This window comes from Drosophila erecta, unplaced genomic scaffold (assembly GCF_003286155.1).
Source record: "Drosophila erecta strain 14021-0224.00,06,07 unplaced genomic scaffold, DereRS2 tig00000000-arrow-pilon, whole genome shotgun sequence".
NCBI lineage: Eukaryota > Metazoa > Arthropoda > Insecta > Diptera > Drosophilidae > Drosophila > Drosophila erecta.
Genome location: NW_020825194.1, coordinates 22,744,536 through 22,771,143, shown reverse-complemented (window position 1 = coordinate 22,771,143; position 26,608 = coordinate 22,744,536). Strand labels below are relative to the sequence as shown.

The 26,608-nt window shown below is 43.8% G+C and overlaps 6 protein-coding genes across 8 annotated transcripts; 3 read left to right on the top strand and 3 right to left on the bottom strand.

Moving 5' to 3' along the window:
* The first annotated feature begins 28 nt into the window (after positions 1-28).
* LOC6553951 lies at positions 29-16,661 on the top strand. 3 transcript variants are annotated; one of them, XM_001979425.3, is made up of 3 exons: positions 29-462; positions 6,033-6,247; positions 16,201-16,661. In XM_001979425.3, the coding sequence occupies exons 2-3, from the start codon at positions 6,187-6,189 to the stop codon at positions 16,344-16,346; spliced, it is 207 nt and encodes a 68-aa protein (XP_001979461.1). In that variant the 5' UTR covers positions 29-462; positions 6,033-6,186; the 3' UTR covers positions 16,347-16,661. The 3 variants fall into 3 exon arrangements, with proteins under 3 accessions (XP_001979461.1, XP_026836291.1, XP_026836293.1); XM_026980490.1 differs by having other exon boundaries at positions 6,030-6,247; XM_026980492.1 differs by lacking the exons at positions 29-462; positions 6,033-6,247 and adding an exon at positions 6,768-6,826.
* On the bottom strand, positions 7,200-10,154 carry LOC6553952 (protein I'm not dead yet 2). Its single transcript, XM_001979426.3, has 13 exons — positions 9,963-10,154; positions 9,773-9,905; positions 9,602-9,718; positions 9,378-9,526; positions 9,210-9,324; positions 8,958-9,013; positions 8,772-8,897; positions 8,374-8,709; positions 8,141-8,322; positions 7,882-8,075; positions 7,541-7,819; positions 7,347-7,481; positions 7,200-7,294 (listed from the first exon to the last, which is right to left on the bottom strand). Exons 1-11 carry the CDS (start codon positions 9,968-9,970, stop codon positions 7,565-7,567), a joined length of 1,671 nt encoding a protein of 556 aa, XP_001979462.2. The 5' UTR covers positions 9,971-10,154; the 3' UTR covers positions 7,200-7,294; positions 7,347-7,481; positions 7,541-7,564.
* Positions 10,246-13,336, bottom strand: LOC6553953 (protein I'm not dead yet 2). The gene is made up of 13 exons (XM_001979427.3): positions 13,312-13,336; positions 13,144-13,255; positions 12,972-13,088; positions 12,741-12,889; positions 12,299-12,413; positions 12,185-12,240; positions 12,006-12,131; positions 11,613-11,948; positions 11,413-11,507; positions 11,270-11,356; positions 10,690-10,883; positions 10,492-10,629; positions 10,246-10,436 (listed from the first exon to the last, which is right to left on the bottom strand). The coding sequence occupies exons 1-13, from the start codon at positions 13,332-13,334 to the stop codon at positions 10,296-10,298; spliced, it is 1,689 nt and encodes a 562-aa protein (XP_001979463.3). The 5' UTR covers positions 13,335-13,336; the 3' UTR covers positions 10,246-10,295.
* Positions 16,662-20,024: 3,363 nt separating the features above from the next.
* LOC6553954 (endoribonuclease ZC3H12A) lies at positions 20,025-22,457 on the top strand. The gene has a single exon (XM_001979428.3). It carries the CDS (start codon positions 20,177-20,179, stop codon positions 21,788-21,790), a length of 1,614 nt encoding a protein of 537 aa, XP_001979464.1. The 5' UTR covers positions 20,025-20,176; the 3' UTR covers positions 21,791-22,457.
* On the bottom strand, positions 21,755-24,424 carry LOC6553955 (zinc finger protein 37). The gene is made up of 5 exons (XM_001979429.3): positions 24,097-24,424; positions 23,041-24,041; positions 22,651-22,785; positions 22,484-22,594; positions 21,755-22,044 (listed from the first exon to the last, which is right to left on the bottom strand). Exons 1-5 carry the CDS (start codon positions 24,265-24,267, stop codon positions 21,897-21,899), a joined length of 1,566 nt encoding a protein of 521 aa, XP_001979465.1. The 5' UTR covers positions 24,268-24,424; the 3' UTR covers positions 21,755-21,896.
* A 404-nt stretch (positions 24,425-24,828) lies between these two features.
* Positions 24,829-26,595, top strand: LOC6553956 (zinc finger protein 233). The gene is made up of 5 exons (XM_001979430.3): positions 24,829-25,076; positions 25,135-25,913; positions 25,973-26,107; positions 26,170-26,280; positions 26,340-26,595. The coding sequence occupies exons 1-5, from the start codon at positions 24,918-24,920 to the stop codon at positions 26,491-26,493; spliced, it is 1,338 nt and encodes a 445-aa protein (XP_001979466.3). The 5' UTR covers positions 24,829-24,917; the 3' UTR covers positions 26,494-26,595.
* Positions 26,596-26,608: the final 13 nt, after the last annotated feature.

The following is a 26,608-nucleotide window of genomic DNA, read 5'->3' as shown; positions in this document are numbered from 1 at the left end:
AGGGAAAAGCTCGCAACGTAGTAAAAGCTCCGGCTGCTGGTCCACGGCATGCTGGGAACTTTCCGCATCCTGGCATCCTGCGAGGGATTCATTCATCAGTAGAACAAACGCCGTCTGATGGAGTAGGTGCGCTAGTGACACAGAGTGAACCGGACCGAACGGATGCTCCAAAAGGCGACATTCCCGTCTTGTTTGGCGCCATATTTACTAGGACCAATCGGAGTCGGCAGCTCTGCATTTGCGTGACTGCGTGTGTGCGCGAGATAGTCCTGTTTTTGGACCCGATTGTTTGTGTAACTTCGCGCGCTTTTGTGTCTTATATACCAACGGGTCGGAAAATTGGGTACCAAAAAAAGGGATTTGAAAAGGCGTGAGATTTGCGGCCAGCTGCTGGACGACTGCCAGCGCACTGAAATCTTAATTAGCCATTTAATGGCAGTTGGCACACAACAAAGCCCGATGGTAAGCCCTCAGCCATATGGCCCATGTAAATCAATTTCAAACCGAGTTCAAGTCTGGGCAGTCCGTCAGCGAGTCAGTCAGTCAGGTGTGGTATTGGAACCACCTTCCCTGATTTTTATGAGCAACTGTACGACATGTTTTATGGCCGCCGTTTTACTGCACGCTGGCACTTGTACGCTTCCATCAGCACTCCATTTTTCACAGTTCAGAGTCAAGTTCACGCTCGGTATCCCTTCACCATCCATCAAGTTTGTCGATTACTCTGCGGGTGGTGGACTTCAAACTTATTTAAAGTATTTAAGGCTTGTATTCGCTGGCCATCATTTGCATATTATGATTTAGCTATTGAATTTTATGGTTTTATTATTGAAAGAAACTTTGGAAAACTGCTTTGGGCTCTTCTTAGACTTAGAATTGTTATAGGCATTAGAAATTTTCCAGAATTAAGCTAAAAGAAAAACAATCTTGGTTTCTCATTACCAGAGCTTCATTTAAATTTCGAACAATTCGTTGAACGTTGGGATTGTGGGGATTCAGTGACAGAAAGCCATGAACTTGATCTTTCAAAAGAGGTTGCAAAATGCTTTTGGCAGCTACGAAAACGTTCCTTTCTTGACTGTCAAGCAAGCAGAGATTACAAAGAATTTTCCACTTTATTTTGGTTTGGCCAACGTTGAACTGTTCAAGCAAAGAAAATCTTGTTTTTGGTAAAACATTCTTAGGCTAAGATGTAGAGACAAAGGCTTAAGATAGACACACTTTATATAAATGAATGTGTTATATCAAGATATGTTGTATATCAAGATAAAACCAAATGATTCAATTTCCCTTGAATTGGCATTAAGGAACTATATTACACATTTGAAATGAATACTAAAGTATAAACTCTGTAAAGTCTATCACCGGGATGACCAAATTGCTTTATTTGATGGCAATTCATAAATTGAATGTGAAATAATTATTCAACACATTTTTGACACGTTTTTTAATTGGCTTTTGGAGGCAAAACGAAATAGAACCCACAAAAATTCGCTGCATATCAGAAAAGCATTTACGTGACCAGCCTTGAATTTTCAATTAGTATTGACAAAACCATTTTTATTTTTATCGCTCTCTTTATCATTTTCCCAATATGTCAGTCAGTTTATGCCAAAAGATTAATTTTCTATTTCGGAATTTAAAGTTGCGTTTAATAACAGATATTAGTTAAGTTTGCGACAACGGGTAATAAAACATCGTTGAAGTTGAATTCAAAATATAAACTTCAGAAAACTTCGGAACCTCAAACAGCATTTAACTATTAAACGCTTTTTACTTAAATCTTGTATAAGCATCGCCGACGCCCATTCAAAGCGGACCGCCATATAAAGTGCAATAATTCCATTTTTATAGTGAAAAAGCATGTTTTATTTTTCCATTATTCAAGGAAAAACAGCAGCAAAGCCGGCAAAGACATTATAAGCGTCGATTTCTCTTGAATCCCGTGCCACTGGAAAAGGTGAACCAAAGCACGTAAAGCTGGGGAGTTTTTCTCCCTACACATGTGTAGTTCCTAACATGTTAGTCGAGAAGTTTTCCCCTGCCTAATTACTGGTAAGCCACATCAACAGCCATGTAAAATCCCCGAAGGATCGAAATATTGTGTACTGAGGTGGCCAAATACAGTGGGTAAATACCAGTGTTTACCTGTGCAGTTCAAGGGGAAAACAGATTTGTTTAGCAAGACGTTAAAAGAGAAATTCCAATAAACTGAACGTAAAATCAATAAAAGCCAATATAAGAAAAGCGAGGGGAAGAACGTTGTCATTTGTTTGCGAAACTGCAACTTCGGACGAATACGATTTATCTATTTGAGCAAAAGTATTCGCCTATTTGTCAAAGTTGGTCGTCTAGTGAAATAGGTATTTTCGCCTTAAGTCTCGACTAAATTGAAGTACAATTGCTGATTGCCTTTAAACAAAAGTGTACTCAATGTCTTATTGAACATATGTACTTCAACTAAAGAGTATAAGGACGCCAACCTGAAAGTATTTATAGCCTTTTTCCAATTAACTGGCATCGGCACAATATAAATAAGAGTCGCTCTAAAATAAAGCATCCATTAGCACATCAATTAACTTTATGTACATATTGAAGCAGGAAAACCACTCACACAGCACGTGCGTTCTAGTGTGGACTTTATTCTAATGTTTATCACGCATATGCACTCTTGATACATATTATTAAATTCCGTTCCTGCTGGGCGTCAAATGTTACTGTCCCGACCTAATAGGCGGATTAGATTTACAAACAAATACTTAGGGCCTTAATGAATAATTTATGTGGTCACTATTTTCCACAAATGAGTTTTATCTCACATATGAGAAGGTAATGGACAAGCTTTTGCATTTCAATTAGAATCTGTTATCCAACCTTTTATAGTTTTGAGAGCTGATATAAGCTTCATATAGCTCTTTAAAATTCTCATTAATTTTAATTATTTTAGTAACCACTCACACCATAAAATCTTATTTTGGCACAAGAAATATTATACAAATTTATTTCTTCTTTTGTGCATATATTTGTTTAATTTCTAAGCAGCCCTAACTTTTAAAAGTCCATCCCAGAACCCACACACTGCGCAAATGGGGTTGCAGTACTCCATGTGATAAGAGAAAATGGAGAAATCGAATCGGTTTTCCATTGACACAGGATTGGGTATGGGTGTTTCTGACCTGACTGCCAATTAGGCCAATCATGAGGAATCACTTGCGATGACAAACGCCCGGGCCACGTGCATACGAACAAATTGATGTATTGTTTTGGGGACGCCGAGTGGCCCATCAGGAGCCATCAAAGGACGCTCGGCAAGAGCTGGGTGAGAATAGGCTCCATGGTCGGTCGGGAGTTCGGTGCAGGGCACGCAAATTCAACGGAAAGCGTACGCCATCCAAATAATTTAGACAATGGCACTCGTGCGCACACGCCATGCCCAGGAAACAGGATGAGGCGCACTCCACGCACACACACTCAACCAATGCGTCGAAAACCGTCAACACACACACGCTTACGCCGCCATAAAGCAACACAGATACGCCAGCAAGGGCACTCACTCACACACACACACGCAGCAGACAAAACCTGAATGAATGCAGAGAAACAGAGGCGACAATTTTAGTGCTATTTTCGGTCATCACTTGGCTCTACAGCGGGTCAGAGGCCAGGAGCGGAACCTATTGGGACCCGAGCTGGAAGCCATCACTCCGGCAGCCTCCGAGTTCCCATCTCCGTTCCCCAATCTCCGCTGCCCCATTCCCCATTCCCCGCGCCGCCAGTCGCACTCCTATTATTTCTTATGCGCTGGTGTGTATCTGCCGTCCAACATATGTTCTCACTTAGACTGCGGTCTCCTTCCTTTGGCTTGGGTTCCAGCAGCTGCAACTACACTTCACGAAAAGGAGACTTTGAACAGAGGGAAACGAAAATAATGAAAATACTGAAAATAAGACCTGAAAAGATATAGTTTAAATTCACACCCGATAACTCTTTAAATACAAGATTTATTTCTCTTTCTTTACGATTAAGTCACTATTTTAATTACTTCAGTGTTTTTAGTTGATGTCGACATCTCTGTTTGCTGTATTATTTCATTTAACTCACATATATATGCCATAGCATACCAGATAATCTTGGCTGTTAGGCGTTTTGTTTCCGAGTGTGGAACAACAAAGCACACAAACAGCAGAGTGGAAAAACTTCTCTTATTATTTGCTTGCCACCTTTCGGAAAACCGGAACCAGCATCCCCGTCTTTGGGAGCCGCAAGAGGAATGGCTTTTTGAAGGTGTAATTGAGTTTTCACGCAGTACGTGCAGGAAATTCTTAAAACTGATCCAGTGAAAACTTTCCGTACTAATCAAATTTGTTGCGCCAAAAAAAGCACCAAAGGGATGCGTCGTTTAATTTGAATAACTTTACCGAACCAACATATTGTTGAGCGTAGAGTCGATAAATCGCATTACGGCAGGGAAATTGGCCAACAGGAAAGTTGGCCAGCCTCAAGTGCGCCTCGATTGGCGTGGATCTAGTAGTTCCAGACATAAATAGATTACTCCTAAGTGAGTGATGAGATCTGCTACACAGATTAGCTGCCTCTGGAGCTTGGACTGCCTTCAAACTCATTAAGCTATTTAGCCAGACGGCGGAACTTGCCCTGATTGATGATGTTTTATGGCATAAGTTGGTAGTTGAAAGCGAAAAGTTTCAGATGGGGTTGCACCATTTTAACTAACAAAGTAAATGGTATTAAGCTGTATTATTTGGGTTAGTTAGGCATTTCCTATTTTAAGCTGCACATTTTTGAGGAAAATTTCGGTTTGTTTCGGTAAATTTCCAAAATAAATTGTTTCGCATCAAACTATCCGCTAACGTAGTGCTGCCACTTGATTCCGACAGCTCTAGCTAAGTTTTTAATTAAGTTATTGCCCCACTTTGCGTACCAGGAACAAAGCAAATCCAATTTGCACTAAGCCCCGATTTAAACTCGAAATTTATCGTTAGCAAATCGCAGAGCTCATTTGGCCCGCCCGTTGCGCCGCGGTGCTGGTTCCATTGAAACCCCCAAGGCGCAGTAAATGGGGCGCACCAACTGGAGAAATGCATCAGGCATGAACCGCACAGCCCCCCACCTGCAGGCCACGTGATCACTTGGCATGCAATTTCCAAATTGCTTTCTCTAAGCTGGGGAAACAATTTATGTGTGTAAATTGGCCCGCCCACTGGCACACAATCCCACATGCTCAAGCACATTCACCTTTGGCAGCCAAAGCTTCTTACACTAATTACACAAATTGAACACAATTTATTGTTGCCATGGGGGCACAAAACTCGATGGTTACTCCTGCCGTTGCCGTTGGCGACACGCTTCAAGTGGCAGCAATTTGGTTAATATTAAATAAGTACTTGCATATTAATTACTTGCATAATTACACGGCCAGACGACGCGAGCCCTCCTGTTAGGGTGTTTGCTGTAATTAAAACACGCTGACATTGCGTATACGTAACGTGACTGGCGGCTAGCTGGCGTGTTCTCAAAAGCTAATTCTATTAAAGGCAAACAGGGCTAGACAGTTTTTTGCAATTTTTGATGGCCCTCTAAAGCTAAATATCACGTATACGTAACGTTGTCCATGAATCCGCAAATGGGGCTGGAAATGTACTTCTAAAACACCTGCTATCTGAGTTCCTTCCTCTAAGTTATATTTTCTTCTTTTTTACACAACTTCCTTATAATTCTAATGTGTTTTACTTAACTTTACTTCAAGGTGTTCTTAAGCGCTTCCTTTCGAGAAGCTTGAGAGTAGCTTTTTGTAGTCCTGGAAACAATAATAAACGCTCGTGAGAATTCTTGGCCAATTCCAGAACACCATGACTTTGAGTGCCTGAGGCATACGTTGTGTCCTTGCATGTGGGATTTCTGATTTATGTTTCGTAGCCAAGTTCATTATGCTTCGGACAGAGTCATTAACAATTTGCCCGTTTTGATTTTCCCAAATTTTATTTGCATTCCCCTCCGCCGCTCTCCGCCAGCAGCAGCATTTGCAGCAGGAACCGTAGCCCATCCAACGCCGATCAGCTTGAGTGTTTTATGGTCCCGCAGTGGCAGCCAAAGCCCTAACATACAACATACAACTAAAAGCAGCAGGAAGTATTAGCACGCGCCAAGGAAACAAAGCAATCTACAAAGATGGCCGGCGGCGGCAGGACAGCCGGCAAATACGGATATTCGGACAACAATTATTACAGTGGTGAGTAGATAAGCATGATGTTCGATCCAGTCAAGGCTTTGTGCCGCTCATATTTGGGAATAAGATTGCACAGATTACAGATTACAGTATGATAACCATCCCACTGTTACCTTACTCCGCATCCCATGGAATATGTTTACTATGATTACAAATCATTTCTTTTCATTTGCCATTCTGTATATCGCATTAATAATAATTATTATCATTATTTGTTGTTTCTCAATAATTCATGAAATACATTCACCTGCCACACAGTAGCGAAACGAACTCGAATAAATGACGATGCTGTACCGAATTATGTTTAACGAAATATTATTGGTGTATGAATAAATCACGAGTCCATTGTTATGCGCCCCCTAACCACTGTACATCACTGAACCCCCGGCACTTTGGGGTGGTGAATGGGCGGTTCGTTCTGCGCCCTGTCGCCCATTTGGCGGGCTTATGTCGGCCCCGATGGCGTCGTCCTGGCGTCCTGGCGTCCTGCTGATGAAGTCCTGCCGCATGCCTCACCGTAATCAGTGTTGAAAAGCGTGTTTTTATTCGAGTCTTGATTACGCATGCATGTATATTCAGCTTGTCAGTGTTTTATTACATTTATTTCGCTGCGTTTCTTACCCACATGAGCACTCGCACAGGCATTTTTCTCGGAAGTGTACACTTTTTTTGATTGTGTCGGCTGGAGATTTGTGCGCTACAGATACTCGTGTGTTCGGGTGCTCAGCATATCATTCACGCATGAAAGCAATAAAACTCAGATGCTCGGCTGGATTATGTGCCACCAAACCATACCTGCGAATGTGAATGAGTTCAGGTGAAAGTCCAGCCGCAGGAACTTATTGCTGTGTTTGCATACAAATTTGGTTTTCCCTTGTTCCAAATTGTTTGCTAAGTGAGTTTGAACGCCCACCCGTGGGCTACATTTCCGCCCTTCCCAAAATGCTATGCCACGTTTAGACATTGAGAAGGCTTCTGTCGGCTTTATTTATTGGCCATCAAACGAAATACTGAGTAAGCTTGGACTGTGAAATGTGCAGACACCTAAAGCTGAAACGCACAAATTATTCAAGGTCAGTTTACAAGAAATGGGGGTACCAACATTTAGCAAAGCACGGCATACAACTCAACAAAATTGCTGCCAAAAGAAAGATCCCGTTCTTTTGACTTCCAAGGCCTTTTGATTTGACAGAAATATTATTGGCGATACCAGAAATTTTTGCCTATAAACAAGGATCTGTAAAAAAGCATTTGAAAAAGGTTTGACCAAATTCCGCATCTTGGATCTAAACTCACTTTGCAGACACTTTAAATTTGGATCTAGTTAGCCCACTTGGGGAAATCAGACGTCCCCGGATAGATCAGTAAGGTCCACACGGTTCCGGTGAACAGCAGACACAGAAAGGCAGCACATGTGGGCAGAAGCCCTGCGATGGCCATGTACTTTGTCTTCAAGCCCGTGAAGCCGGATATAATTGCATTAGGAGGAGTGCTTACGGGCAAATGGAAGGCCAAGCTGCAGGCCAGGGCAGCGGGAAGAGTCAATTTCAAGGGATGCACTTTGATGGCCAGGGCCTAATGGATACATTTACACGCGTGTTGAAAATATTTGAGTAGTGCCGCCGGGCTCAACTTACCATTTCCGAGAAGATCGGGATCAGAATATTGCAGATGGCCACGTTGGAAGCGAATGCAGTGCAGAAAAGGGAGAGTATAATGCACAGGGAAATAACGAAAACGGAGTGCATTTTACCAGCGAAAGCCAAGGACTCGCCCAGCATTTTGGCCATTCCGCTGACCCTGCTGCCCTCGGCCAAAGCGAATCCTCCTCCTGACAAGGATGATCAGTTTAGATGGATTGAGAAACTATTTCAATACCAAGAGCGAGACACTTACCCAACAGAAAGGCCAGGCCAAATGGCGTGTACTTTTGGCAGTAGACCCACGACAGACTGGCATCCAACACTTGTCCTGGGAAAGGAGCCTTTCCGCAGCAGTACCTGAAGAAGGTATACTGTGTGGGCAGGGCGAAGAGCAGAATCGTCGCGAAGAATACTGGCGGGCCACTGCCTATGGCTCTGGAAGGGAATAGTTTAACAGGGAATACAGAGATCTTTGGGAAAACGAACTTGGCATTCAGAAAGTCAGCCCATCCCGGAAAGAAGCCCGGCTTACGGGTGAACAGTAGGAAAATCATCAGCACGAAGAGCAGGCCCACTTGAATCTCATGGCACGTCATGGGTCCCAAATCAGCCTTGCGCTGCTTGATCACGCCCTGGACAACGTCCTTGCTCTCGGTGCCCTTCCTGACCTCCTGACCTATCTGGCTGTTCGGCCGGAAGAGACCCATGTGGGTGATTTGCAGCGCGAGGTACGTGAGAAAGACGAGCACCACCACTACAAACGGAATGGAGTAGGCCATGAAGATGGGGAAGTCAATCTTCTCCTCGGAGTTGGGAAATCGTCTATGGGTGTTATCAGCTGCATACTATCAAAATGAGCGGCACACTCAACCTATCGCCCTTACGTATCGTATAAGCCCTTGAAAGTCAGATTGGTGCCAGTTCCAATCAAGGTGCCACAGCCACCGATGGACGAGGAATACGCGATGCCGAAATAGAAGGCCATCGAGATGGTCGACGGATGCGGGGGGCTGCAAGTAAATTGCCGTGTTTGTAATGAAATGCCCTACTTGCAGCAGTTCTTCACATACTCGCCTGCCTCCACCGGCTCCTCCTCCTGCGTCTTGTAAATGGCAAAAATGTTTTGCTGAAAGTAATAGTTTACATGAGTTCTTTACACTATTGAATTAGGCGTTGTGGGTTGTGCGCTAGAGGGGGCATAAAGATAGCAACAAGTGGTTATGACCGATACTAATGCCAACTTTACAGTCTATCCGGCCGAGGAACCTATGGCCCACATGCCAAAAAAAGGATCCTTGCACGGTTAGTAGGAATCTACTCACAGCTTCCATTTCATTGAGTACTGCTTTCACTATGGGACACATCATGGCAGTGGCAGCTGAGTTTGAGATCCACAGCGATATGAAGCAAGTCACCATGACCAATCCGAAGTGCAAGCTGGTTGAAGAGATCTGGCTTAGATCTTAAATAGGTTTTCGAAAGAGCCTTACCGCCTCGGACTGCAGCCCACTACTAGAATAGTGGTGAGTGCGATGCGCTGATGGAGATTGCTGTATTCTATGGCCAGGGCAATAAGCAGTCCTCCGAGGAACATGACCACGGTGTCACTGAAGTAAAAGCTGCATACCTGTTCCGAAGTCTTTGTAAAGTAATGTTCAAAATTGAACATTAACATAATAAAATTAATACTACCCTTGCAAACTCAATAACGTACCAAAATACCGGACAGTGGCAGAAAAAAAACTGGAAACAGAGCCGTCAAATATAGAGGAATGGCTTCCGTTATCCAGAAAAGCGCCATATTGACCACCAGATACATGCACACATATGCCTGCGGGTGGGGGTAACAAATTATGCACTCGGGGATGGGGCCTGCTTAACTTGCCAGATTATTCTCCAGGATCCCGTATATCAGAACCGGAAGTGTGATGAGAGGAATTATGACGGTGGACTTGCCCCGCCAATGGAAGCCGCAACATCTCTTTACGGCCTGACCGCCTCCAATTTTGTCGTCAGCACTGCAGACGAGGTCTAAAGTAGTTGGGTCCTTTAAGATAGACTTATAAAAGACTTACTCTCCCATTTTGCTTGGCTTCTAATACGAGTGTAAAGAATGTATGGCTTTAAAAAAAAGAACCAATATATCATGGCCAACTCTCGGCTTAGAATAAAGTTCGAAATTAATAAAATTAATCAAATCGGTGGCACGCATGAATACTAATAAACTAACTGGTCAATTTGGATGTAGCCAATATCCTGATCCGTCAAAAATGCATGAGTAGGTCGCAATATAGGAAATTTGGCCGCGTTTTCTGACTAAAATTATTAACTACATAACATAATTTATAAAAAATTCATAGCTATTGAAAGCCCTATACCAAGAACAGGGTGTCTGTACAGAACCATCATTATATTTTTGTTTTATTCCTAATTTCCATTGCCCAATCTGGAAAGCTTCTTGTTCCCGGAAAAATTACAAATCCCCATGTGTTGGTGTTCAGTAAATTCACGAGCAGCCCGATAATGGTAGGCAAAATGCCGCAACACGCCTAGAAAATGAATATTTTAAAGTGGGAATTTGTACTTCCTGAAGCTTTTACTTACAAAGTATTTGGTCTTAATATGTGCATACTGGGTAACAATTGCATTCGGGGGCGTGCTCACGGGTAGAAAGTAGACCATGCTAATTGCTAAGCAAGATGGCAGAGTTAAAATCAAAGGATGGATTTCCAACGCAATGGCCTTCATGCAAAAAGAAACAAATAAGTACTATACGAGTGTACAAAGGTTTAGGCCTCTCACCATTTCGCATAAAACTGGTAGAACAATGTTCGCCACAACAACGTTGGCGTTGAAAGTCGAGAAAAACGTGGACAACACAAGCGTTATCAACTGCAACACAACACTCGGCAATCCTTTGAGGACCTGCATGGCCTTGGTGATCATTATATTAAGCCCGCTTTCGCGGCTGGCCTCGGCCAAGGCAAAGCCACCACCTGCAAGTAGACCAAGGGAGCCCGCTGTAGTCGAGTGTCGCGACTATCGGATACCCGTGCTGCGCGGGAAGCAGATGGAGATAGGATTGCCGCACGGTTACCGATTGATTGTTACTGATTGTCACGAACCACTTTTGGCATGTGGATGAATGCTGATAGGCAAAACATATAGTGGATGTGTGTTAGTTTGTTAGATTGGGGGGGCAAGCTAGAGCTCTAGAATCTGCAAGCTTAATCTGGATATTTTATAGTTCCCCAGATCAAATATAATCAAGAATATATATACTCTCGTCCACCTGTTACATCATTTTCTACGAATCTAGTATAGGCTTTTACTTACTCGGGTATATATTTCTAGTGTGAGGGCGTGGACCCAAGAAACCTACCCAGAAGAAACGGTAGGCCCCAGGAAATATTAGTAAAGACATATTGCCAAGATATTACCGCATCTATCGCCTGGGCAGTAAACGGAGCTGTAATGCGCGGTGCTATTTAAGACTGTCTTTACTGGAGTTATCATGAAACCCACCTTTACCGCAGCAGTACTTGAAGAACGTATATTGGGTGGGCAAGGCAAACATCAGTAGCACAACAAATAACAGTCCAACCGAACTTCCCACTGGCCTAAAATGGAAGTGCATTAATATAATGAATATAATATAATATAATATATAATATATTAATATAGTAGGTCACATTTCATTGGGACCTATATAACTGGGAACATACTTTCTGTCAATAAGAGTCATCCAACCCGGAAAGAATCCCGGTTTGCGGGTAATTAGAAGCACTATCATTAAACCAAAGGCGATGGACATTTGAATTTCATGGCAGCTCATTGGGCCCAAATCAATATGGCGTTGGCGCAAAACCTCCTCCATTACTTTCCTGTTTTTGTTGGCCTCCGAAATGGCTTGTCCGGTCTTACTTTTTGGTCGAAAGAGTCCCATCTGAGTTACGAGCAAGGAAATAATAACCAGCGTTATGTTTAAACACACCATCAGGGGGATCGAGTAGAACATGAAATTGGCAAATGAAATTTCCTCCGTGGACGTGGGAAACCGGCTGCCGAAAGATATTATTTAAACTTGGTATTCAGCTTTCCAAACCCGATTTTATTACTCTGCGTATATGCCTACTAAGACCAGATTCGTTCCTGTACCAATATGCGTTCCCAGTCCCCCGATTGTGGAGGCGTAGGCGATGCCAGCGTAGAAGGCTATGGTTATCTTGGACGGATGTGGTGGTCTGCACAAGATTAAAATTAAGGATTTCGCAGTAAGAGCATTATGTATACTCACTCTCCCTCCTCAACTGGTTCTTCTTCTTGCGTCATATAAACGGGAACCATGTTGTTCTTCGAATTAGTGGTACAAGGTCAAAATAGTTATATAAATTATTTTCTAACAACTCACGGTATTCAACTCTGTGATCAGCGCCTTAACAATGGGACACATCATAGCCGTTCCGGCAGAATTGGATATCCACAATCCCATAAACACGCTAACAACCATAATGCCTACAAACAAACTGAAAGACTTATCGCATAAAGTAAATATCTAGCATGTGCACTATATAATTAATTCTGTAGGAATTGCCAAATAGACTAGCAAGAGTTGACCGCGTTCCTTGACTATCAGATACCCTATTATCTTTTGAAATAACCATGGAACTTGACGTTTTTGGCATGCCCAAAATATTTTTGGCATATCGGTGCAAATTAGCAAGACAAATATGTAAATATACATATAAATCTATAAACATACAAGTACATATGTAACATACTTGGATAAATATAGCATTCCCTTCAATTAAAAGCTTTAGATCTTATAGCATGACTGACTGAAATAGGCTTACCGTCTAGGACTTCCACCGACAATCCGAATGACTGTCAGGGCGATTCTCGTGTGCAGATTGCAGTACTCGATTCCCAAGGCCACAATAAGTCCACCTAGGAACACCACTATGGTTTCGGTGAAGAACAGTTGGCACACCCTTTCGGAATTCTAAAAAAACAGAGTTTGTTTGTTTGAATTGCGGTTTCTTTCCTGAGTTTGAGTTCTGCTCCCGGGACATTTTTTAACTCACCACCAGACCAAGGAGTGGACAAAAGGCAAGGGGCAACAATGCTGTCAAGTATATGGGTAGGGCTTCGGTAATCCACAGCAGGGCCATGGTGACAATGAGCCACAAGCACTTGTACTCCTAAAACATCGCTTTGATCAAGTTTTGATATCTAAAGGAGGTAACGCGTACTTACGGCCCTGTCGTTCATGAATGCATATATCAGAATCGGTAATGTGAGGGAAGGTATAATTACTGTGAGATTCCCTCGCCAGTGAAACTTGCAACAGCGTCCCAATAAGAATTTCCTAGTGAATTCAATACATAATTCAATACTACTTTCGAAAACAAGTGCGAAACCCACCGTTTTTCCTCTGGATCTGCCATCTTCCCAGGTTACAGGCCCCAATTGGTTTAATGTATATATATATGAGTTTAATACAAAATAATACTTAATAATAAATTACTGGATCTAAGGGGAACGGATTGCTGGGGTTTTCAGCAGTATTTAGGAAATCTTGGGGGTCGAAAACACCCAGTGTCATTTCAGAAGGGACCATTTAATCTGGACCCACTTTGATGTCATCTAATTGATAATTTCCCGACACACTTGTGCGCCCTGGGAAGGTCAAATCAGCTTTCCGAAGCCTGCACTGAACGAAATGAATGAACAAAAAAAGAACTCATATTGAGGAATGTTCGATATGTATTATTTTCATTGCAATTGTATCGGAAAAACACAACTGCTTTGAGCGGTTTGTGAAAGTCGGTTAAAAATAATTGAGTATGCACGATCTTTGAAGCTTATCTTAATTGGTTATTCAAAAATAAAAGTCAGCCACCGATTTTTATGGTATTAAGTATATATTACTTCCTGCTACAATCTGGCCCAAATGAAATTCCTCAATGTTGGCAAATCCTTGTGGCCACAAACAATTTCGGAAGATGTCAGACACAGGACACACATACTTGGCGAAGGATATTACATAAGGCCAGCTGAATGTGCGACCCCAACTCCTCCATGCTTTTATGTTTTTGTCCTCTGTCTATTCACATAATCTGTCAAATGACTTTATTGACTGTATTTTTGTGCGGAAAGAGAACAATAAATGAAATTTAATACATATCGGCGGGCAGGACATGTGTCCTTGGGTGGATTCCCGAATATAGTTAGGCTCATCCGCTCGTGAACCTTAATAATTTACGCTCAGTTTAGCCCGGTTTTTGCCCATGGGTTCTCCAAAATCCATTTCAGTTTTCAATTTGAGCGGGAAGTGGGTGCCTTGCATTCGTTTTGCATATTTCACGCTATCATAAGTTTCATTTTGACAGCCCGAACTTTGTCAGACCGGATAGGCATTTCTGTGAATTATTATTTGACATGGCAAACTTTTCTGTTCTGTGCGCTTTTGATGTTTTAAGCAACCGCAAATTCGTGGTCTTGGAAAAGAGCAAACCCCAAGAAGTGGGGTAGAAGACTTTGACCGCACTTGAAGGCCATTGAAAAGTTTGCAAAACAACTAAAGTGGCTAATGATACAATTGTTGGCTGCAAGTTGTTGCTAATTGGTATATTATAGCACTAAAACTCCGGAAAATGGCTCTGGGACTTGAATCCTACTTGATCACAACTATTTCCATTAGCAGAACATATTATAGTTCAGAACATTAGGACCAACATTGAAATATGTTCTGCACAATCCATTCTTGACAATGTGCTACATTTTGTGTGTGCTGCTTTAAAGCATTTTGCCTGGAGGTCTACTTTTCAAATAGGTGCTCTAAACCAATGGAAAGTTCAACTCCCACTGAAAATGCATGCTGCAAGAGAGGAAAAATATTGGAAAAACATTAACAATGAAGTGGTGAAATATTTAGGTTGGTCAGGATAAATCAAAACACCTAAGTGCCTTATGCTTATATGTTGGCAAATATAAATCACCCATAAACCTTATTTTCTCTCCTGCTGTTTTGCACAATATTTTGTGCATCCATTGTGTTTTATGGCCAGCTTGGCGGCAGGTGAGCCATTTGGCCAGCAATGAGCAATCCAAATGATTGCCTATTTATCCGAGTAAGGCTGACTGACCCTGAACTGTGAACCACGAGGGACACTCAACGCCTTGATGCCGACAATCAAGTACATTAACCGCACAAACCCTCGGATGTTAGGCCGTGCATATGTACTATACTTTGTATACATAATGTACGGAACATGAGGCTTATGTGGTGCCTTAGCTTAGGGCCATGGGCCATTGGGCTTTGAGCCCTCGTAATGCGAGCCCTCTAATTAACAAATCTCTGGCGGCGTCGGCTCGACTGCCAGTGAACAAGATTTGAATCTGTTTAATGTGTGTCGAGTGAATGCTCGACATCGATTATGTGTTAAATTACCCATAAAACAAACAGCTGGCCCAAATGGAGCCGAACAATGCGAGGCTATTTGCACAATTTGCTCTGGTTACGCCAAATTGAAATGCTGCCCACCGCTTTTTAAATTAATGCCTTATAATCCCAAATGCGCCTCTCGCTTATAAATTAAATCAAACCTCCAAAGCTAATGACATCGCAAATTATCTAGCCGCAATGCGAGCTTTTACACAAATAATTCGAGAATTCAGATTTAATTTGGCGCGCTTGAAATGTATATGTTAGCAATTGCTGTGCGGATACGACTTCATATACCCTTTACACCCATAATATAGGAAATATATTGTAATGGGAACCATCTGCCATCTATTGAATAAATGTAAATACCTTTGCATTTTGTTTTTGTCAAACCTAGAAACAGTTTCAACTTAAACGTAAATCAAGCTTAAAACGTAATCCTTGAAATATTTGTTCTGTAGCTTACGCCAATAATTGCGTTAATAACCCAATTCATATATAGCGAAATGTGAAAAAGTGAACATCTGCGCATGTATGCGAGTTGCAATACCAATTTTCATATTATTTTTGTTTATTGCGAGTTTTTATAGCCGCCTTGTGTGTGCGTGGGTTTTATCCAGATTGCTTGTGGCATATGGCCATCGTTTATTCTTTACAGCACTGCATTTGTCATGGTCCGCATTTCCCTTTGTTTGAATACGCATGGACTAAGTCCTTAAAAACCGAACTGGGGATTGGTGAGCCACTGGCTCACCTTTTTCGCCGAAAAACACCTCACCCACCTGGAAAAACTGGAAAAATTGCCTGTAATTTGTCAGCGAGGCCTCTAACTCGTGTTTCCTTTGCTTATCCTTGCCTTTTTGCAGGTCACTCGTACAAGAGCATCAACGATGAGATTATACTGGTCAGCATCATCATGGGCATCACCATACTGGTCCTCATCACCATCGCCCTGTGCTACATTGCGTATGAGAAGTGCCAGAAGAAGCGGGAGTACTATATCAACGCCTAGAGGGTGCTCCGGTGTCCCCACCGGAATTTGAGACCCCAGAATGGGGCTCCTTTCATCCTCTGTCTTTGTTATCCTCTGCAGTGGGAGGCAGTGCAAGGCCAAATGTCAACACGGTCTGCGACAATGTTGACGTTGACGATTTAGTTGGCCAACAAAAATAACCCAGAGAGGCTGCATCCAACCGCCGGCCTGCGTTTTCTTCCAGCCCCAACCCAACTTCCAGCCCAAACAACCAGCAGACACGTACCCAAATCGGAAACCAGTGGCATTTTTGTGCTGCTTAAACGTTCCGCCATCTCCGTTGGCTTGGCCACAGTTGCAGTTTCTCAAGTGCCGGGAAACATGGCTCCATTGTTCGGATTGTTCGCATTGTTTGCCCACTGTGCACAGTGGGTGCCACCACTCGCCACTTGGCACTTGACATTTGACCAGCCAATTAGGCGTTTTTTGCCATTTTGTGCTTTCTTCGTTGCAGTCTCGTTAGCAAAACATAGTCAACACAAGTATAATGCTTTCTCTGCTACAAAGCACTTTTTAAATTTTGCTGCTGCAGACTATTCAAGACTTTCATAAACTCGAGTTTTTATGCCGCACCCAGGCATTTCAATTTAAAATTCACTCGAATTCCAACATGCAGCCAACTCTTGTTTGTCAAACCGAGCAGGAATAACAAAAAACTCCCATCCCAACCGAAACCGAAACCTCACACCACGGAATAATGGCAGCGGAAGATATATAAGCGATACTTTTGCAGTGTGCTCCGTCGATATGGTTGCCCCGAGCTGAATGCTGCAAACATTGTGCATATGTGCACTGAAAAAAAAGGGCACTGTAAACGACAGTTCACACGGGGCGTAAATTTACATATACAAAAGCTTTATTTAACAGGCTTCAACCAAAGCAACCAATATTGAGGATGAATAAACCAAAGACAACACAGCCCTGCTGGCAGGATAACCAATGAAGTTTGATCCATTTCCAAGAAGAAATGTAATATTAAAAATAATACAAAAACAGGAAAGCCCTAAAAATAAGTATACCAATATGGATTTTGATTTATGCATGAAATTTGATTAATACTTCATTTAAATCTGTTTTTTTTATAGCTTTTTAGATTATTTCAAAATTATTTTCATTCGCATTGATATTAATAGTAGTTTTTAACTTTTGGCAGACTGTTTTCGGTGTGCTCGTACACACATTCCAATTTCGAGTATTGACAGCACGGGAGCATTTAACCATCCAATGGAAAGGGATAAGACCCACCAGCTAGTGGGTGACTTTTCTTATATCCCTTTTTGGTGGCCTTCTTCCTTGATGCTCTGTGGGATCCGCTTTTTTTGGATTGGGGTTCAAGACCGTGGCTCGAGGCTGTAATAATAAAAACAGTAGCGGAAACTGGGTGCAGTGCACACGAACAAAGCGTTAAGGAACAATAAGGGAAATCGCCCAGCGATTCCGTGGTAGCAAAGCGATTCCAAGGGAAATAAGAGAAAGATAAAGGCCAGAAAGAGTTGGCATTAAACTAGAGCAAAATGGACCACATTTAAAGGCCCTACAGAGTGGCAAACAGAGCAGTGGGCATAAATTAAAGCGCATGCCAGGCGGAAGGTCCCACAAAAATAACCATCTCACATCCTGGATCGAAAAAACCAACACACATCCCCTTCTGGCCATGTGTCGGGAACTCATGGTTAATCAGCTTAGACAACCTCCGTCATCGGTTTCGAGGCATTTGGCTGTTTTTCCTGCCTTTTTAGGCACATCAAGAGGCCTAAGAGCAAACAAATAACTCGAGTTCGGTGGGCAGGGGGCCTTATCCCCTGGAAATGCTTTTAAAAATTAAACAACTGATAAATGACAAAGTTCGTTGGACCAGAAATTATCGTTTGACAAATTGGCAGGCCCTGATGAGAGCTCATCTATTGCCTGGCAACCACGTGGTGAGCGAGTCCTTTCTAGATCCTCCGGATGGAGGGCACTTAAGGCAGAGCCAGACGAATTACTTGTGACCAAATGGGTCTATTGACTTGGAAAATAAACTCGGAGAAGATTTTAAGTTGAAGGATATACGTCGAAGGACTTAAAGTAAGGTGGCGAGTATGTTCTTTGTTGCTATATTTTATAGCTTTATTATATTTTCCAAGATTTTCTTTGTTCAGTTGTGCTGCTACTTAAGTTTCTTTAACCTCTTTTATTGCTTCGCCTCAAAAGACAAAACTTTGACCACAAGCCGAAACACAAAAGTTAACTTGACACTCAACCACCGAAATGTTGCTTAAAAGTGCATCATCAAAAATAGACAAGGATTCAAAGCAAGGGAAGGAAAGGGACTTTACTAATTATCCGTTAAGCAAGGAAAACGCCAGCATAAAAATCCAAAACACGCTCATAGAGCAACAATAAATTTTACGATGACCATAATAAAAATATGATTGGAGCACAAATTTTTGCACTTGTCGAGTGTCTGAGTCAGGAAAAATTGAGTTTAGGAGGAGGATTCGCCCCTCAAAATAAGATGCATCCTATCCTTTTAGGGAAACTCACTTTCCCTGCGTGCGAAATGAATGACTCGTTCCTTTTTAAGCGGACCCAGAAATATAGCCACCCTCGAAAAATCCTCCCACGGCATACGTAGTGAACTTTACGTCCAGTTTTATAGTTTTTTTTATGTAGCGCTGTCCCACTAATTGCCACATGACTTGGCCAAAGATGAAAGGACGCTGCAGGACGAAACGAAATTAATGAAATTACTTTAGTGTCGCTGGAAGGAAGGGACGTATTGCGTATTGTATATGCATTTATCCAATTGCACTTCGACCGTAGCATATAGATATCTATGTAACCAAGATAGATGTGACCACTTATACCTAGTAAACTATTGAATTTGTAGCTAATTCGAGGCAGTGCATCCTTTTTGTCATGAAAAGGGGGACCAAACGTACAATGAAACAAAGAATTCAATACGAAAAAACGTGTACTTTATTTTAAATAATTAAATCTAACTAAGTGAGATCTATAAATGTTGATAGTAGTGGAAAATTGTTAAAACTATATTCGAAATACTTTATGTACAACAATACAATAAAGAAATGTTTATGCATGTTACTAAATTCAAGCTGGTGTTTTATTTAAAGGTCTTTAAAAAATAGTAAGTAAGTATTAATATTATTATATTATAAAAATATACTTAATATGTTTTGATTGCATGGATCTTTAATGGAATACGAATAAGTCGAATATTATTAAATTATTATTATTTGATAAGATAGAGCTCATATTCATTCTAAAATATTTCGTTTAATTATTTAATAATGATACACAAAAACATACTTTTCTGATTAAAGAATGGTGGAATTATTTTTAAACTTTCAATCATAACTGAAATACAATATTTAAGTTTTGACGAAAAATAAGCAGCAATAATTTAGATATAAATAAATATGTAAAGTGGAAACTCTTCTAATATTAAGATAAGATTAGGCTCAATTTTTTCAAGAAACGAAAATGTTTCGCGGACATTTTTCAATCCAGAATAAGCGGAAGATGAATCTGTGAATTTCTGAGTCCGTTTCCGGTTCTCCCAAACTAGCGATGAACGCATCTTAAAGCGTCAAGCTCGGCTACTATCGATACCAAAGCATCAATGGGGCTTCGCGTACCGAAACGTTCGATATAAGATCGATTACATCGCGGATGGGCAACCCAGCTCTAGTCTGTAAATGTAAATAGACGGAACTTGCTGCAGAGGACAGCTAAAACGCAAGGAATCGGGCTACACAAAGAGCAGGTGCGAGCAGCCGAAGGATAGCCAGCCGCTGGTCAGTTAGATGCGCATCAAAATGGACTGCGAAGTGCAGGAGCAACACAAACATCAGCCAGGGCAGCAACAGCAACAACAACAGCAGCAACAACATCACGGCAGCAGCAACAAGTTGCTAGTGAGAAAGCAGGAAAGCTGTTCCGACGACGATGAGAGTCCCAGCCGCACGACGGAGCGCCAGAACCTGGAGTTCGCCAAGAAGCTGGGCTACAGCGAGCAGTCCATCCATTCGGCGCTGACGCGCCTGGGCTCGGAAGCCAAGCAGAACGAGCTGCTGGCGGAGTTGATCAAGCTGACGGCCGATGCACCACGGCCCGCCCACATCGGCGGGGGCGGAAGCCCGTCCAGCATGACTACCACTCATTCCTCCTCCACCGCCGGTGGCAACATCTCTGCCTTGCGACACATTGTAATCGATGGCAGTAATGTTGCCCTTTCCCACGGCAACAACCTGATATTCTCCTGCCGCGGCATCCGCATCTGTGTGGACTGGTTCCGGCAGCGTGGACATCGCGACATCACCGCCTTTGTGCCCAACTGGCGCAAGGAGATGGCAAACAACAACATAGCCGACCAGGAGCTGCTCTACGAGCTGGAGCACGAACGATTCTTGGTTTTCACGCCATCGCGACATCTGGATGGCAAGCGTGTGTCCTGTTACGATGACCGCTTCATACTTAAGCTAGCAGTGGAAACGGACGGCATTGTGGTGTCCAACGACAACTACAGGGATCTGATCCTGGAAAGCAACGAGTTCAGGCGCGTGGTGCAGGAGCGACTGTTGATGTACTCGTTCGTAAATGACATCTTCATGCCACCCGATGATCCGCTGGGCAGATCGGGTCCAAACCTGGACCTCTTCCTGTGCTCGCAGACGCAGCAGAAAATGGCGGATGCGCAGCAGTTGTGTCCGTACGGCAAGAAGTGCACCTACGGGCAGAAGTGCAAGTTCCGGCATCACAATCAGGGGCCACTGCTGCAGCGCCTCCCGCTGCAGGCCTCCCACAGTGCACCCCTGCACACGAACGGTGGTCAACAGATGGTCAGTCTTGGTGGCATCAACAACAATGTGAAGATCAGCTCATTGATTAGCCGGGAGCCACTGGGGCGCACCAAGTCCAATACCATCGAACAGGTGTGTCAGGGCTTCTCCACTCAAATAGAGCTTTCGGAGGGCTCTGTGGAATCCAACCAGCCCAACCGCCACAAGAAGCTGCAGCGCCAACAACCGCCGCCCACCTACCGCCTCCTGGTGCCCACCTACAGTGCTCCCCTCCAGCAACAACAGCCCCAGGCACAGCAACAGCATCAGCAGTCCAACTCCAACTATCACCACCAGTATCTGACGCGCACGCCATCCGCCCCGGTCACGGATCAGGGACTGGGTCTGCCACTGCCCGCTCACAACTTCGCCCATCTGTCCGCCTCCGATTCGCGCATCAACGAGGAACTGCACGCCTCGCAGCAGCTTCCGCGGGAGGAGCAGCGCCGGTTGCTTCGCTATCACCTGGGTAGCCTGTTCCCGCCGCACCAGGTACATGCTGTACTGCAGCTCTATCCGGACGAGACCGACGCCAAGACCATCTGCGCAGCTATTCTTAATTTATTTCCGCATAATTAGGCTAGACTTAAATTTCATCAATATACTTAGATGTGTAATTACACGCGTGTGTCTCTTTAAAGTTTAAAGTGTCGCTTTGGGACGACGAGGAGGCCTCGCTCGAAATTTACATCTCCAGGCCAACGATGTTGGCCGTGTCGTAGGGCAGCAGTCCGGTGACAGATTCCCGTGTGGATTGGCCGCGCCTCTCGTGGATGATCCGGTGGTTGCGCAGTTTGTACGCCTGCGGGAATCCCTTGCCGCACACTTCGCAGCTGAAGAGAGTAAACATGTTTTGAATTAACTTAAAAGAACTGCGAACTCTTGATTAATTTATGACTTAATTATAACTTATAATATTTAAACACTCGTCAAGCCTTTCTTTCCCTGTTTACCTAATCTTATTTACCCCTCAGACACCCAATAAACAATCAAATTAACTCGAACCACTAATATTACGTAAAGATCGTAAAATATGTCGTAATCTTTTGAAACAGCATAGCTCTTTCAAAATAGTTTCCACTGTGAATTGTACATTCTTATAGAATAAAAAGTATATTTTTATAAACTTCTATATCTCTAACAACTCTATACATTTATCTCAAAAACCCAAGCTGCTTCTGAAACAGTCCACACACACAATTTATCAAACAGTGAAAGTTCGTGCTAGAGAATATGGAATAGAGAATATCCGCAGGGGAAAGCGAAACTTACACGTGCGGCTTCTCTCCCGTATGAATCATTTTGTGGAACTTCAATGTGTTGGTGTAAGTGAATGTCTTGTGGCAAACGTCGCACTCGTAGGGACGCTCGTTGGTGTGGATTCTGCGGGAGGTAATTATTCAATTAAATCTGAATTGGATTGGAGCTCACAAGCTTACCTGTGGTGCTTGTTACGAGTGGACAAGTCGGCGAAGGCTGCCGGGCAATAGCTGCATTTGTACGGCCGGTTTCCAGTGTGGGTGTTCATGTGGCGCGCCAATTGCTGAGCCTGGGCGAAACAGTGACCACAGATCCTGAAAATAAGAGTAGTTTAAAAGGACTTATTGAGAAGAAATATTTCGACGATTCCCAGGAGACACCAGATTGTTGAATGTATTGTTTCTACATGGATTAAAATTATTAATCCCATTCCCTATTATTTTACTTCATGATTATCCTTCAACACAATCATTTTACCCCATTAAGACACTGCAAAGAACATAGTACACTCAGTAAAGACTATGAACAAAGAACATAGTACACTCAGTAAAGACTATGAAGCAACTTACTCGCACTCGTGGGGCTTTACGCCGGAGTGGACCTTGATGTGCTCGGTAAGGCGACTCTGGGAGGGATACATGTTGCCACAGACATCGCAGATGTACTTGAACTCCTTCTTGTCGCCTACAAGGATCTTGTGGCCGCCCTTGGTCTTGATGCCGGAATGCTTACGCGCCAGCACCTCGCCAATGGAGATGCCCTCCTCGGATTTGATGACCATTTTGCCGCCTGGCGCATCACTGTTACCCCGCCGTGCCTTAAGTGGATTGCCGCGGGCAGTTGTCTTGGAGGTTCCTGATTCAACAGCCACCGATGTCGTCGATGTAGCGGACCTGCGGGGATTCACTCTGCGCTTAATGGCATTTCGCGCATTGATGGATGCGCGAACACTTTTTGTGGGAACGAACTCCTCTTCGGTTGAGTTCAGATCGCCATCCGCATCGTCCTCGTGGGCACTTTCGGTCAACTGATCGTGTTCGACCTGATCCAAGTATTCGATTTCGGCAGATAATTCGGACAGGGATTGATCGGCCATCTCATGGTCGTAGTCTTGCTCTGTGATGACGTCGCCCTCGTAGGTCTCGTACACGTCATAAACCTCTTCGATAATGCCGTCCTCCTCCACTTGCTCGTTTTTCACATGGATAATGCGATCCTTTTCCAGTTCCACGAGGATGCCATCCTCCAGCTCGTCTTGGAAGACGCCTCCCTGAGCTTCAGCGGCATTCTCCGCCTCGGCATAATGGCTCTCGTCCAGGTCCACCTCCTCTTCTTCCTCCTCATGTTCTGGCTCCTGCTCCGCCTCATCAGGATCGCGATCCTGCTCCAGCTTGGTAGATGGCTCTGCACTTTTCTTCTCCGGTGTTCGCTGCTCCACCTCCACGGGACCGACGAACTGCCGCAGATGGCCGTACGATCTTTGGCAGGTCTCTCTGAACTTGAATGCCATTTTCAGCACCCTGAAGCACTTCTCGCATATCTTGTCCGGATAGTGATCGAACTGTTTGATCTGCCAAGGAAATTGCGTTATTACATTGTTTGGGGGTCCAATGGGACAAACTTACGGGCACGCCGCCGCACTCTCGAATCATGTTGGTCAGATCCTTCTCCGAATCGTCGTTGAAAATGCTGGCCATGGGCTCCTTGGGCTGCTGCAGGCAAACCCGGCAAACGATCCACTTCTGCGTGGTCGCTGGCGCCGCCGCCGGACTCGCATGTGCCGCCGAGTCTCTCATTGTCGCGAATAGGAGGTGGATCTATTCCAGGAAGCTATTCTCCACTCTAATATTTCGATTAGCACGCTCGCTGGACGAAGACGACGCCAAAAAAATATATTGTAGTCTGGAGCGAAGTGAACGCGTTGCAAGGCGAATGACGCGACACAGGGTGACCACGGTTCGGCGGTTCCCCGCTAGGGGTGTTCTGTTCGGTACTTGATATATTAAATAAATTATTGATAATGGATTTGCAATTAGCCAGGTATATAAAGCTTTTAAATATGAAGTCATATTTGTATGCTTCTTATTAAGTAAATGTATAATGTATTGCATTGGAAAGAAGCAGTAAACTTTGGTAAATTTTTATTTTCATAGTTCAATAAAACAGAAAAATTTTAATGGGAAACTGTGTTTCTTTATTACTAAGTCAACAAAGTATAAACGAGTTTGCGAAAGTCCAAATCTTACATTATGAGGTGATTTATCTAATAAAAATTGCAGTTAAAATTGCACATACAGCTATGTATACTGTACCATCCATGTAGTCGTTCATAGCGTGCATTCACCGTATCAACTATGGGCACCGCGTTTCGCTGTGAATGGCCAATGGCCGTGGACGCTTTCATTCAGCTGTTTGAATCTTTTGGAATAACCGAAGTAATTGTTTTATGGAATTAGCCATGAAAACTGAGTCCAACGAGAAGTGGGTTGTGTGCCGCGTTTGCCTGAACAACCCCAGCGAGGGCGAGGAGCTGCTCCATGAGATATTCAGCGAAACGGCTAGCACGCGCCTGGACCAAATGCTGCACATTTGCGCAGGCATTCCAGTAAGTGGGACACCTGGTGCATGTGTGCATTTTCAACGGCAATTATTCCTCCTCACAGGTCAGCCTAGATGACAACTTCCCGGACAAGATGTGCAGCAAGTGCGTGCGCTGCCTGCGGCTCTGCTACAAGTTCCGACTGACCTGCCAGCGATCCCATCAACACATTATGGACATGTTGGTGCGGGAGGCTAGCAACGCCAATGCCGCCGGCGAAGGAGAGTTGCTGAACAGCTCGGAGGACCTTTCGGTGGAGAGCGTGCTCAAGACTTGGGAGGAGGACGCCAGCCAGCTGGATGGCGGCATGAAAGTGGAGAGCGAGGAGGATTTCCACCAGCCGGAGCATCACCAACAGCAGGTTATCACCTACGTCGTGGAGGATGCCGACGCCGACGATACCAATATGTTCGGTGAGGACGATCCCACGCAGCCGGTGCAGACTGAGATCGATAAGGCTGAACCTTATGCTGAATATGAGGAATATGAACTACTCAGCAACGATAACTCGCCGGAAATCACACAGGAAAAGAGCTCTTCCGTCACAGCTGTTGCCACTGTAGAACTGCCCGAAGAAGAAATTACTGAGGACACACTCAGTTCAGACGAAGAGTATGTCCCAGCTCATACTAGGCCGGAAACACGCGATCGAACTGGCAGTCAGCATGTTGCATACCAAAAAACTACCCAAGAAGTGGAGCCTGTAAAAAAGAAGCTCGGCAGGAAGCCGCGAAATAAGCTGAGCACATACATCTGCGATGTGTGCGGAAATATCTATCCGACTCAGGCGCGCCTCACCGAGCACATGAAATTCCATTCCGGCATAAAACCACACGAGTGCGAGTAAGTTGAAAGGTTGGATAATAAATAATCGCTCTGGCTAATAAAATCCCTTTTTATAGGATCTGCGGAAGAGGCTTTGTACAGAATCAACAGCTGGTGCGGCACATGAACACGCACACGGGGAATCGACCTTACAAGTGCAACTACTGTCCAGCTGCTTTCGCCGATCGATCCACCAAAACCAAACATCACAGGTGATCTGACTGACGCCAAAATGCCGATGGAAATAAACCAAACTAACTTTAATCCTCTCCAGAATTCACACCAAGGAGCGTCCCTACGAGTGCGACGTTTGCTCTAGAACGTTTACCTACTCGGACAACCTGAAGTTCCACAAGATGATTCACACGGGGGAGAAGCCGCACGTGTAAGTATCAACATATTACACCGCTCCATTCTCCTGTAATGAGCGCTACTCTCTTTCAGTTGTGATCTTTGCGGCAAGGGATTTGTGAAGGCCTACAAAATGCGATTGCATCGGGGGACGCATGATAGACGTGTCGGCCCCTGGAAAGCTGACGTAGAAATGAGCACCAAAGGAGAAGATGTCAAGGGGGAAACGCCAGAATTCCCAAGTTAGTTTCGCAAAGAGGGACTCGTTCTTTTTATCTTATATGAAAAGTTTAGTCTAAGCATTAAAAAGCCATTGTTAAGTTCTTCCATTAAGCAAATAAATGTACCCAGGAAATATTATT